This window comes from Mesoplodon densirostris, chromosome 7 (genome assembly GCF_025265405.1).
Source record: "Mesoplodon densirostris isolate mMesDen1 chromosome 7, mMesDen1 primary haplotype, whole genome shotgun sequence".
Lineage (NCBI taxonomy): Eukaryota > Metazoa > Chordata > Mammalia > Artiodactyla > Ziphiidae > Mesoplodon > Mesoplodon densirostris.
This window is the reverse complement of record NC_082667.1, coordinates 47,913,561-47,926,660: the sequence shown is the minus strand read 5'-3', so window position 1 is coordinate 47,926,660 and position 13,100 is coordinate 47,913,561. Positions and strand designations below refer to the sequence as shown.

Genomic DNA, 13,100 nt, shown 5'->3' with positions numbered 1-13,100 from the left:
CATAAGCATAAGCCACTGGGAATGCTCTTTGCTGCCTGGCATCAGAGACACTGAATACACTTACAAGAAACTGAGTGGATTTAATAAATTTTTTATATCACCATACAATAACCAAACTATAATTATTATGATGAATCGTTCTGGAAAGAAAATAAGAGCCTATCTCCTACCCCCTCCCACTTCTATCATCTGCACACTTCCCAAATGAGTCAGTAAGATAAAATGACTCAGTCTAGACCAGGTGAAATAATTGTATTAACATAATCCAACAAAAATGAAATAAAACAACCAGAGTTTTGAGTGTTTTTTCACACTTGTAATGAACTGGGAAAATGTTTCAATTAAGTAAAACAACCATATTCCATGAAAAAAGCCACTCCCATCATCCAGAATACTAAAGCCCTTACATACTAGAGAAATTTTAATATAAAACAGTAGAAACTAGTATACCATTCATTAGAAACCTCAAAATATTTTTAATAAGTCCTCAGAGAAAGCTCAAGAAGCCAAAAACCTCAGAATCCACACATCTTGGCATTACCCTGAATCGCAATTAACTACCCACACATTTAATCATAATCAATTTTTCAAAGATATACAGACAAAGCAATGCATCTATTTAAAAAGACTACTCTTTAAAGACTTTACATTAACTTTTATATTCTACTCAGCAACGTCTGTCTGTACTTCAGATTAGTTCTCATGTTCCAGGAAATAAATACAAACTCATGATATGCCTGTGATCACTGATGGCCTGTTTATGTAATTCTACTCCACTAAATCTAATTCCACAGAATGTGCGCTTGATTATGTAAAGAATCTAATATTCCTTGATGAAATACTATCATTCTCTTCTCCAATGGTTACAATTTTTAAAAGGTATGCAAAGAACTGAGTATCACTCCCATGAAAGACAAAAAAAAGTATAATTTTGTTCCAAAATTAACTTTGTCTCATGTATTTCTATTAAGTCTTTCAAGGATTCCAGAGAATCTTTTCATATCTCCATTTCTGGAAAGTGAAATCAGTATAGAAGTAATTTGGGAACTTGAAAATGGCATTCATTTTTTTCAGCAGATGCCAAATTTTTGACCGACATGGCTCCCACAATTACTTTGTTACCATCAGTCCAGTCAGTTAACAGGTTGTAGGAAAAGATTCGTTTTTGCAGACACTGCTAAGCTGTTTAAAGAGAAGAGAGAGAGATTAATTTAGTGATTATCAAATGCACAAATATTTTAAATATTTCGAACACTTTTTGTCGGATTATATCAGAGGTGTGACTACATTTTAACAAACGTGGACTTTTTAGTTAGGTTTGGTCAAGGAAGCGCAGAAACATTAACTCAATATGATGTGTTAGTTCAATTAATGTATAAATTCCTGTCACCATCGGAAGACAAACATTAAAAGCTACATCTTTACTCTAGTACTTGCTGTATCATTTTGCCACAGAGGCACAATTAGGAAAAAAAAAATTTTTTTTAAAGATTCCCCAAACACTAAATTGCTTTCATCCATTACAGTAAATAGAGCCAAACCTGAAAATTTCTAAATCCATATTATATTCCAGAAATCTCCTTTATCCAACTACTAATCATTCAGAACACAATTTTCTAAAAATAGTAAGACAACAGTTTCATATTAATCATAACTTTTTTAATTAACAAGTAGTGAATAGGACACTTTAAGATATTGTTTACTACATACTGAAATAAACATATCTGTTGTAAATTCAGAAACCCAAACATTTACAGTAAAATGTGTTTACACATAAATATGACCAAATTTATTTAAAGCCCCTGTTAGATAGGTCCTAAATACATGCAATACCATGTAAAAACAAGACCATGACGTTGATGCAAAAAATGACAAAATCACTAATTTACCAAAATTAGAAAAAAAAGAGAATGAAATGGAAACTAAGAAAAGACAGTTAAAACAGAAGCAACCTAACAAAGCAGCTTTTAAAATAGTCGATACTAATCTCCATTTTCAAAAGTTCTTAATCAAGTATTTCCAAAAACTGCCATTTATAAAATGACATTCTAAAAATCTATACTTGGAATGTCAAAGCATCCCAATTCAGAAAGCTTTGACTACTGTTTCTCCCCAGCCCCAAACTTCAAATAATGCAGGAAAATCATTGACATTAGGAAGAAAATATTCCAAGGGAATGGTATAATTTTTAGAAAAACGCACTTACTGCCTCCAGAACCTTTTAAGACCCACAGCATTAACAACAATCATTTTTCCTATTTTCATCCATTATTTTCTAATGTCATGTTAGAGATGAATAAATTATTTGAGCCCATGACTGAAAGATCAACAAACCTGGTTTTATTATGACACCATATTTTTGTCATTGGTACTGCACAAAATTATATACAAAGAAATATATACAAAATGTTCAAGTATTAATTAACTTTCAATTCAAGGCTTCTGTTTCAAAAAGCTACATTTAACATATTCCATAAAGATAGCACAAATTAGTCATTTCAAATAACTTTTCCAACTACTTTTGGTTTTTATATATATTTATATATATAATTCAGTAGGCACTAAAAATCCATGCAGCTGCATTGTGAGGGGCTTGCTCCTGCACTTAGGTATAAGCAGGTTCATCACTCCAGGTTGTGAGTTTGGCTACTATCCATTCATGCTCAAGTGCAGTAGATGATTTTACAAAATATGCTGTAATGCACTGGAAACCAGAGACCAAGTTAGGTCTCAAAAGTGTATTATCTAGCAACAAAACATTTACAGTTCTGCAAGAACAAGATTCCATTTTCATAACCAAATAACAACAAAATAAAACATTTTATATGTAAGATAACTTACATCTTTGGACTGCTGGAAAATACTTTTTAATTATGAACATTTTAAAATAAAAGCAGAAGCCCTGATATTACCTCTTTTTCCTCATTTCTTATACTACCTTTTAAAATAAAGCAGGAAATGTGGCCAGCAGCTGGTCCCGTCTCTTCTGCCCCAACAGCTGTATCCACTTTAGCACAAAGAAAAACAAGGATGCTAAATACGTATATACTTTATCAAACAGTGATGTTTCACAAAGAATTTCTTAATGTCTCTTACACTGAAAGACACTGTGACTCAATCTATACAACTGGACAATAGATAATAGAGTACTTCAAAGGAAGACTATGTCCCAACTTTGGAAAAAGTGTCAATCGTGTCATTAAGTCACTCAATTTTAAAACTTACTTTTAAATAGGACAAATACCCTTGAAATATGGAGAATAAGATTCTTTGTGAAGCCTCACTTTACACGTTTTCATTCACATTTCATAACCTTCAATATCTAATCATACATAAATTTAACCTAAAATTTTAATACAACAAAAATAAAGGTGTTCAACAATTTATTCATACTCAGTGATAGGGTAAATCACTGTGCTGGTCCTCAAAGAAACATTTCATTAACCATTCTTATTCTTCCTTTAAGTAACTAACACCGGAGTCTGATATGCATGTTAATTTCCAACTTCTCTAATGGTGAGATATAAAAATCTATTAATCTGAATAGATTGTATATCTAGATCTATGAAAACTAAAAGGCATTCTTGAATATTTAAGAGATTTCTGTCATCTCCACAAAATAACTATCACATTTGTGTATGCCCCAAGTACTTATTGTCAACCTCTGAAAAGTTGCTCTAAAATTGGAATTCCAATTTGCACCTTGTACAACTCGGAACTTCCATTCAACTTCACCTGTGTCACTTTCTCCAAACTGTATCTCTATTAGCAGCTTTCAGTGTACAGTTGGAACCGATGTCATCCAAGGCCATGTCCACACTGGGGACAGAAGAGCTAGGTACACGCAAGTCTGAACAAGGGGACACATTAACAGCTATTTCAACCAGAAGAAGCAACTTGAATACAATATTGACCAGCACAAGTCTGTTTCCAGGGTGGACAGGGCCCAAATTAGATTCCCCTCCCACCTTCCAAAAAAGAAAAGAAAAAAAAAATCACACACACGCACACAAATTGAGATGTTGCCCATTAAAGTAGACTAAGCAGCAGAGCATGAGCGTTACGTGAAGAGATGGATCCTTACCAGGTTGTGAGGCGGGAACGACTGTTCTGTAACCCCTACAACGGAGCCTGGCAGGAAGGAAATCACCTAAAAAAGAAACTGTCAGAGAGATTTAATAGTGACATGTTATCATTAGGAGTTGGTTACAGTGTCACATTCATGCTTTTAGCTAAACACTTAAAGATTCAATATTACTTTTTTTTCCTCCTCTGAAATGTGTCCAGTGAAGATGTCCCACTAAGGTGTTTTACATGGTGTAAGGGAGTTGAAAGGGGTAAACGCGGATAAAGAGCAGATTACTTGACCCTACATTTTAAGAGAAGACGACGCCTTCCGGGCGCACGCCGAGCAGAACTCCACCGACACCTTATCCTTGTCCACATGAAGACACACTCCTCCGGCTGAGTCGTCCTCTTCCAGCAGGTCCTGCTGCTGCTTTCCCACGGGCAGAGCGTAGTCATGGTCACCGGCGGGCGAGTCTCTGAAGAGCGAGGTGGTCAGCCGCAGTCCCACGCCGCTCAGCCGGCTCAGCAAGCGAGCCAGTCCGGTCTCGTTGGCTAAGACGGCCCGTAGGTAGCGACTCTCCTCCTGCAGTGCTTGTACGCGCTTGCCCAGCTCCCGATTCTCGGCCCGCAGCTCCTGGTTCTCGGCTGCCAGACCCCGTACTCGACTCTCCAGCCCCATCACGTACTCCTTCTTCTTCAGCCGATTGAGACGGGCAGCAGCCGCCGCCGCCTTCCGGGGACTCTTTGTCGCCGCCTGGTTGCTATCGTTGCCGCTGCTGCCGCCGCCTCCTCCCGGGGACTTTCTCCGCCTCTTTTCGCCGCCGACACTGTCACTGCCGCTGCTGCAGCCTCCGATGCCGTTTAACAGCCTCTGCAGCAGGTCAGAAAAGCGCTGCATCTCGGCAGCCGCGGCCTCGTCGTCGTCGTCCCCTCTCCACAGGCCGCCGCTATCCGAGCCTCCACCGGACGAGGAGAGAGGCCCGGGCGAGTTGAGCCCGGGCTCCAGATGCCAGTCTGGTTGCCGGGGGTCCAGCAGATCCGCCAGTTCCAGGCCGGACAGAAAGTCCATGTCCTCCGTCTCCTCCCCGGGGACGCTGGCGATAGCCTCCTCCTCCATCTCCTCGGGCGAGGGCGCGCGCGCGGCCACGACGCCGCGGCCCCCCCTCCCGGCGTCCGACTCGCCCTCGTCGCCGCGCGGCTGTTTGCGACCGGGAGACCCGGCCGCCGCCGTCCCCTCGTCCTCCGCTGCCGCCCGGCTCAAGTCCGGGGGCAGCGAGCAGGTCGCGACCGGCGCCGGGCTCTCGCTGCGGGTTGGGGAGTCGCTGCCCGAGGCCGCCAGCAGTTTGGTCAGGCTATGCCTCATGGGGCCCGACGGCGGGCCCACGTAGGCCCCGGCCCCTCAGACCGGACCTCGCGGGTCCCAAGGACCCAGAGAGGGTAGCCGGGCAGCAGGCCAGAACGAAATGAAGAGGAAGGTCCGAGTCGCCTCCCGCCCCACTTGGCTGGTCGACCCCCCGCGCCGGGGCGGGGGGGGGAGGGAAGGGAGATGGAAGCGGCAAGGCCCAACGATGACTCGACCGCGCCACCCAGACAACGGCCTGGCCGGAAGTCAGTCGATCTCTTTCCAGCCCCTCCCACCGCATTTCGCGCTCCACCAGGCTCTAGTATCGCGAGAGTTCGAATGAGATCTGGAGCTGGAGTAGCTCCAGATCTCCAGTGATGTCATAGTAACACCGGCAAATATAACAACAAGCCTGGGATTCATTGAAAAAGTGGTCTGCCCTCTCGGCCCTCACTTCTCAGTACTCTGTATTCTAGCTTCCACCTCCAGTGAAGCCAATCTCGCTCAGGATTGATCTTTTAGATACCTAATTTATGAATAATCTTAGTTATCCTGGAACTTAAGACTGCTGATCAGATTCTTCTTGGAATTGCTCCTTTCCCCTTTCGCTATATCACAAGATCTTTTCACTCAAACACTTATAGAGTACTAGAAGAAAAAAGAGGTGAATAAGTCATTCATATGTAATTTAATTTTTCCAAGTTTTTATTATAAAAATTTCCAAATATACAGAATATGTGAAAGAATATTACAGTATCCACTATAACTCAACAAAAGTACCCAATACCCAGACTCAACAATTAACATTTTGCCGTATATGCTTTATCTGTATATAAATGTTTGTAAAACTTTTTTTTTTGCAGAATCATCCCAAAGTTGCAGACAAGACACACCACCCAAACATGTTGCAGTATGCACCTCTAAAGATAAGAACATTCTATTTCATAGTCATAATACTATTATCAGGTCTTGGGAAAATTAACAATCTTGCTAATATCTATTACCCATACCATATCCAAATTTGCTCAGCTTTCCTCAAAAATCATCTTTTATAGCAGATATGTTCTTTTGAACCAGGATCCAATCATGGCTCACTTACTGCATTTGATTGTTTTTCCCCCATTTGTCAAACTAGAATAGTCCCTTCCACATTTTAGTTTTTCTTAATATTGGCTTTCTGAAGAGACAAGGTCAGTTGTCTTGAAAAATGCACCATATTCTGGATTTGTCTGTTTCCTCATGGTGTTATTTTGTTCCTCTAGTACCATAAGGTATTTCAGATTTTGAGCAGTTCACAAATACTCTAGAATACAGTGAAACAACTCAAATTTTTACAGAGCAAGGCCAGTGAAAATACAGATGAAATAGGAAGATAAGGAGTTCTGAAAGGAGGAAAAGTTTGTATTAGAATAAGGTGGACGTAAAATCTTACACAATTCCTCAAGTTGAGCCAACAATAGACTAAACTTCCTGGTAACCCAAACAAATAAATAAACTTTCCTTTATTTGCTTATGAGTAAAGTATACATGAATTCCTCAACTATGTTTCCAGTTCTCATGTCTTAAAGAAACTTCTCTATGGGATACTGAATAAAGTAACAGATAGCCTCACCAATAGCTACCTTTATATGGCTGTTTCTTAGAAGGATAGAAAGCAAGTTCCAGGAAAGCTGGACACTGATAGGTCCCAATATTCCAGAACAGCACCTGGCACAGGAGAGGCTTCAATAAATATTTGTTGAATGAATGAATGAAGAAGGTCTCCAACTTTTAGCTGAAGGCATTGCACTAAAGCTCAACCAAATGAAAACAATTCTTCAAGGGGCACAAATAAGCATTACATATGGTATCTAGAAAAAGAAATAAGTGGCCTCCATGTCCTTCTTAACCTTCCCATTAGGAAAGGTTTTGCTAAAGTAGAACAGCAAACAGTTTGCGATAATAAATATTCTGTCATATTTTGACTTACAGGTGTTTTGTGTGGCTGGTAATCCCATCGAACTGCATTTTCTCCTGGGGCAAAATCAAGATCATGGATTGATTTATCATTTTTTCCCTAAATTACAAGATTTTAGATTAAATATACATTGCTTAAGAGCCTCTCCAATTGGATTAAGAGGAAAGTAGAAAACTGAAAGAGAAGAAAGTTTTTACAACGTAGCCTCAGAAGACAAAAAAAGCAACTGAAGCAAGGGTAAAACTCCCAGAAAATGGCCTTCCCTCCCTTTCACCGTTCCTCCCTTTTCTTCTCCTCATTCTTCTCATTCTCTCCTTCTTCAGAGTTGGTTTTTCTTTTTTCTGGTTATAATGATCATTGCAAAAGATTCAGATAGCACAGAACTGTACAAATAAGTAGAAGGATATTACCCATAATCTACCTCAAAATAACTATTATTAAAATTTTGGTGTATAATAGAGTTTTTCTATGTACAGACATAAAACAACACATTGTTTATTTTAGTTCTTTGAACTCTACTCTTTTGGTATGAATATTTTGTGGACATCTTTCATACAACTAAATATAGGTCCACATGCTTATTTTTGATGACTGCCTACAATTCCATTTCATGAACTTTCCAGCTTTCATTCAACCAGTTACTCACTGATAGCACTTAAGTTGTATTGGATTTTTCACCATTATAAACCACACAATAATATTGTGCAAACATCTTTGTTCACTTATCCTATGATTTGCTTAGGATAAAGTATTTGAAGTAGAATTTCTGGCTAAGTTTTTATACATAGACCCTTATTTTTTTATTATTATTATTATTTTTTTTGCGGTACACGGGCCTCTCACTGCTGTGGCTTCTCCCATTGCGGAGCACAGGCTCTGGATGCGCAGGCTCAGCGGCCATGGCTCACAGGCCCAGCTGCTCCGTGGCATGTGAGATCCTCCTGGACCAGGGCACGAACCCGCATCCCCTGCATCAGCAGGCGGACTCTCAACCACTGCGCCACCACGGAAGCCCCATAGACCCTTTTTACATACGGGAAGGTATCTCTCCCCAGTGGTGGTCATGGTATGTAGTTCCTATGCACTCATGAGAGTGGATTTGTTCTTTTTAGAATGTGCCTATCTGAAAATTAAAAGTGATATCCTTTTTTGTGAATGTGCATTTCTTTGATTATTAGAAGGTTGAATGTTTTTCACATGACTAATTGATTTCTAATGTGAATAGCCTTTTTACCTCCTTAGCCCATTTTTCTCTGAGGTAGGAGAAAATGTTTGTCAGGGAAAATATCTGTCTTTGTCCTTCTTGATTTATATGAACTCTTTGCATTATAAGGAAAACATACCTTTGTCTCTTATATATTTTCCAATTTTCCCCCCAGTTGATCATTTACTGGGGGAGGAAAGGGGTAAAAACTGCTTGTTTTGCTATAATTTTTAAATGGTCAATCTATCAAAATTTTCTTCCTGGTTTCTGGCTTTGATGTTAAGCCTAAAAAGGCTTTATTAGCCTAAATAATACTGATATTTACCTATATGTTTTAGAACTTCTTTAATTACTTCTATTTATAATTTACTAAGAGTTTTTTAAAATTAATTTATTTTTTTGTTAGGTCTTTGTTTCTGTGCGAGGGCTTTCTCTAGTTGTGACAAGCGGGGGCCACTCTTCATCGCAGTGCGCGGTCTTCTCGCTGTCGTGGCCTCTCTTGTTGAGGAGCACAGGCTCCAGACGCGCAGGCTCAGTAGTTGTGGCTCACGGGCCTAGTTGCTCCGCAGCATGTGGGATCCTCCCAGACCAGGGCTCGAACCTGTGTCCCCTGCATTAGCAGGCAGATTCTCAACCACTGCACCACCAGGGAAGCCCTACTAAGAGTTTTTAACAAGTGATTATTTCATTTAGCTCCAAATGGAATTTATTCTAGTATAAAATGTGACATAGTAATATAATTTTTTCAAAAAGTTATTTGCCACAATATGATTTATTGAACAATTCATACTTGCCACACTGACTTCCCAACATGTATACCAGATATTAAATTCTTACATAAAGTTGAATGTATTTCTGGTCTTTTTCTTCTATTTCATTGATCAGTCTAACCAATCTGGAAGCAAAATCACTACATTTTTATGCAATTTTATAATATATTTTAATATGTCATAGGACAAGTCCTTTTGTGTTAGTCTTACTTTCTCAGAATTTTTAATCTCTATTTGAATATTTATTCTTCCAGATAACTTTATAAAATTTTCCAAGTTCAAAAAAAAGCTGGAATTTTCATGAAAATTGCATTAAATTTATGAATTTATTTTTCCCAGCGACTTTATGCATTTTTTCCTACTGGACTAAATTATTTCTTCTTTTATATTTTCTAAATGGTTATCGTTGCTACATAGGAAAGCTATTGATTTTTTTGTTAAAATTTTAACTGACTTACCCACTCAACTTTCTTAATAGTTTTTATTTTTAGCTTATTCATTCAAATTTCCCTGGTAGACAATTATATCACCTTATTATATATAATGACAATTTTGGCTCCTTCTTTGCAATACTTATTTCACTATCTTGACTTATGATGAAACAGCATTTCCAGATCGATATCAAATAATGCTGTTAATAACCAACTTACTTGTCTTATTCCTGACTTTAGCAGGAATGCCTCTAGTGTTTAGTTGTTGCTTTGAGATGGGTATTTTTATTTGGTTAAGCTCAGTTGCAGGTAACAGAAACCAATTCAGCTATTTTAAGCAGAAAAAGATGTAATACAGAGAAGGTGTTTACAAAGTAATTGGAAGGACTGGAGGAGTGGGCATTAGGCTGGGTGATCAAGAATGCCTCTCAGTACGATGTCGCCAAACAGGCCTGATAGGTCACTGCTATCTCTGCCCCAGTTGGGAAAGTTGTAAATAGAAAGCTGGAATGTTAGCTTCAAGAGCACCGCTGCTGCCAAAACTCTCAACCTGTTGTATAAATTATCTATTGCTGCCTAAAAAGTTACCCAAAACCTAAAAACATCAATAAAACAACAATAAACATGTGCTTATTGTTGCGGCTTAAAATAACAATAAACATTTGTTATCTCTGGTGGTTTCTATTGGTCAGAAATCTGTAAGTGCCTTGGCTATACAGCTTAGCTCTGGAATTCTCATGGATTTCAGCCAGATTTTGGCCTGGGCTGGAGTCATCTGAAGGCTTGGCTAAAACTAGAGGATCCACTTCCAAGGTGGCTGACAGGTTGCTCCTGGGGGAAACATCAAAAGAAAGATAGGAAGAAAGGAAGGACAGAAGGAAGGACTAATTCGAAAAGATATATGCACCCCATTGTTCATAGCAGCATTATTTATGATAAGCAAGATATGGAAGCAACCTAAGTGTCCATCAACAGATGAATGGCTATATACATATATATACGAATGGATATATAATATATACATATTTATGGCTGGTATATTACTCAGCCATAAAAAGAATGAAATTCTGCCATTTGCAACAATGTGGATGGACCTAGAGAATATTATGCTTAGTGAAATAAGTCAGAGAAAGAAAAATACTGTATGTTATCAATTATATGTGGAATCTAAAAAAGTAAACCAAACTAATGTATATAACACAACAGAAACAGACTTACAGATACAGAAAACAAACTAGTTGTTACCAGTAGGGAGAGGGAAGGGGGAAGGGGCAAGATAGAGGTATGGGATTAAGAGATACAAACTACTATGTATTAAATAGATAAGCAGCAAGGATATATTGTACAGCACAGGGTATTACAGCCATTATTTTGTAATAACTTTAAATGGAGTAAAATCTATAAAAATATTGAATCACTATGCTGTACATCTGAAACTAATATAATATTGTAAATCACCTATAATTGATAGATGATTGATAGATAGATAGATAGATAGAACTAGTGAATGAATACTAGGATGAAAACCCAATGTCTTCAAGAATGTGCTTGGCAGCAAAAACAGCCAAAGCAGAGGGAAAGGATCCCTGCCTCATTTGCATCTTCCAAATATAACTGCAGAGGTGTCTGGCAAATATAATTTGTTTTTGTGTTTCTTTTGTTTTAGTTTTTCCATTTGTGCCATACAGGAAAACACATTAAAAATGATGAATTGGGAGATTGGGATTGACATATATACACTAATATGTATAAAATGGATAACTAATAAGAACCTGCTATATAAAAAAATAAAAATAAAATTCAAAAAAAAACACATTAAAAGAAGGACTGAAATACATTATGAGTACCAATCTATCAAATCCTCCACAAAGACTGTGACTTTATGGTTCTTCATCACCAATACATACATTTATTGGCTTTCCTAAAACAGAGAGTTGGTGTAGAGATGGTAGGGAATGCAGCTGAATCAGGGTTGGGACTTTGCTGAATAGATACAGCAGAAGGATAAGAGTGCTACAGAGGCCGGAATGCTCATTTTAATACAGTTTGCCTATGCACTCATGAAGTATAATCTGTAAAAGGTAGGAACTAAGACCATGAGAGGATTTTTATGATTGGATGAACATTAAAGACTCAAAAGATTGACATTGTCTAGGGTACTATAGGATTATGTTTACAAGTGCTACATATTTGCATGGATTATGTTCAATTCTCAGTGTGCTAGCTGTTTTTCCATTCCTTTCCTCTCAAAAAACCATTTCTGAATGTAAATGAATGAGAATTATAGTATTGTGGACTAATCTGGAATCTGATTTATTTTATTTTAAAATGACCAACATTTGTAACCAACTAAAATAGTAACAAATTACTGGTATGCCTCCCAACTAATCAAGCCCCACAGTTGCAGCCCCTGAAGTTGAGATTTGCTGCTCTGGTGGGGAAAAGGGAGAGCAGGTGTAGAGGAAGTTTGGGCATTAGAGATTTGGAAGCTTAGGAGCAGAGCTTTTCGTGTTCTGATGGGAAGGGCTCCACTTCGCAGGCAGGTGGGAAGTTGTCTTATCTCTCACCCCAGGCACCCCAGAGCCAGACCTTGACTGAGCTGCTCTTGCTTTCCATTGCCAGTTTCAAATCATTTCTCCTCCTCTCTCCTTCACAAACCTCAGCTCTTTATTAACTTTAATTTTTTAAATATTGAAAATCTGCAATCATACAGAGCTAGAGAAAAAAGTATGCTGAATCCCTTGTATGCTCCTCCTCCAAATTTAAGAATTATTAAAATTTTGCCGCACTTGCTTCATCCCCCTGCCTTTTTTCTACCCTGAAATATTGTAAAATAAAAATCCTTGACATATGTCATTTTATCCCTACACACATCACTATACATTTTTAACAATAAGGTCATTTTTTCTGTAACCACAATGTCATGATTGCAACTAGTCAAATTATTATGAATTTCTTGGTGGTATCTAACCTCAGTCAATATTCAATTGTGTCAAAAATTTCCAGCTACAGATGGTTTGATTGAATAAGGACCCAAAGAATTCTAATACATTCCTTATATCTCTCAAACCTCTTTTAATCTAAGACAGCATTCCTCCACCCCTTTTCACCAATGCCATTTGATTTTCCGAAGAAGCCAGGTCAGTTGTCCTGTTCAATGTCCCATTATTCTATATTTGTCTGTTTGCTTTCTTGTACTGTTTTACTTTCCCCTCATCCCCATAGTTCCTGTAAGCGGGAAGTTAGTTCTCAGGGCTTAGTTAGCTTAAGGTTCAACATTTTTGGCCGGAATACTTGCAGGGAGGCGCTGCTCTTCATGGCCAGTCAC

General features: G+C 38.5%; 1 protein-coding gene across 5 annotated transcripts; it reads right to left on the bottom strand.

The window, feature by feature from the left end:
• Positions 1–253: 253 nt before the first annotated feature.
• Positions 254–5,662, bottom strand: CREBZF (CREB/ATF bZIP transcription factor). 5 transcript variants are annotated; one of them, XM_060104941.1, is made up of 4 exons: positions 4,374–5,662; positions 4,085–4,162; positions 2,939–3,007; positions 258–1,182 (listed from the first exon to the last, which is right to left on the bottom strand). In XM_060104941.1, exons 1-2 carry the CDS (start codon positions 5,429–5,431, stop codon positions 4,147–4,149), a joined length of 1,074 nt encoding a protein of 357 aa, XP_059960924.1. In that variant the 5' UTR covers positions 5,432–5,662; the 3' UTR covers positions 258–1,182; positions 2,939–3,007; positions 4,085–4,146. The 5 variants fall into 5 exon arrangements, with proteins under 5 accessions (XP_059960921.1, XP_059960924.1, XP_059960922.1 ...); XM_060104938.1 differs by having other exon boundaries at positions 254–1,182; positions 2,939–4,162; XM_060104939.1 differs by lacking the exon at positions 258–1,182 and having other exon boundaries at positions 1,724–3,850.
• Positions 5,663–13,100: the final 7,438 nt, after the last annotated feature.

Excerpts from the sequence above, each read along its gene's own strand:
- CREBZF (XM_060104938.1), bottom strand. The coding sequence starts at position 5,431 with ATGAGGCATAGCCTGACCAAACTGCTGGCGGCCTCGGGCAGCGACTCC.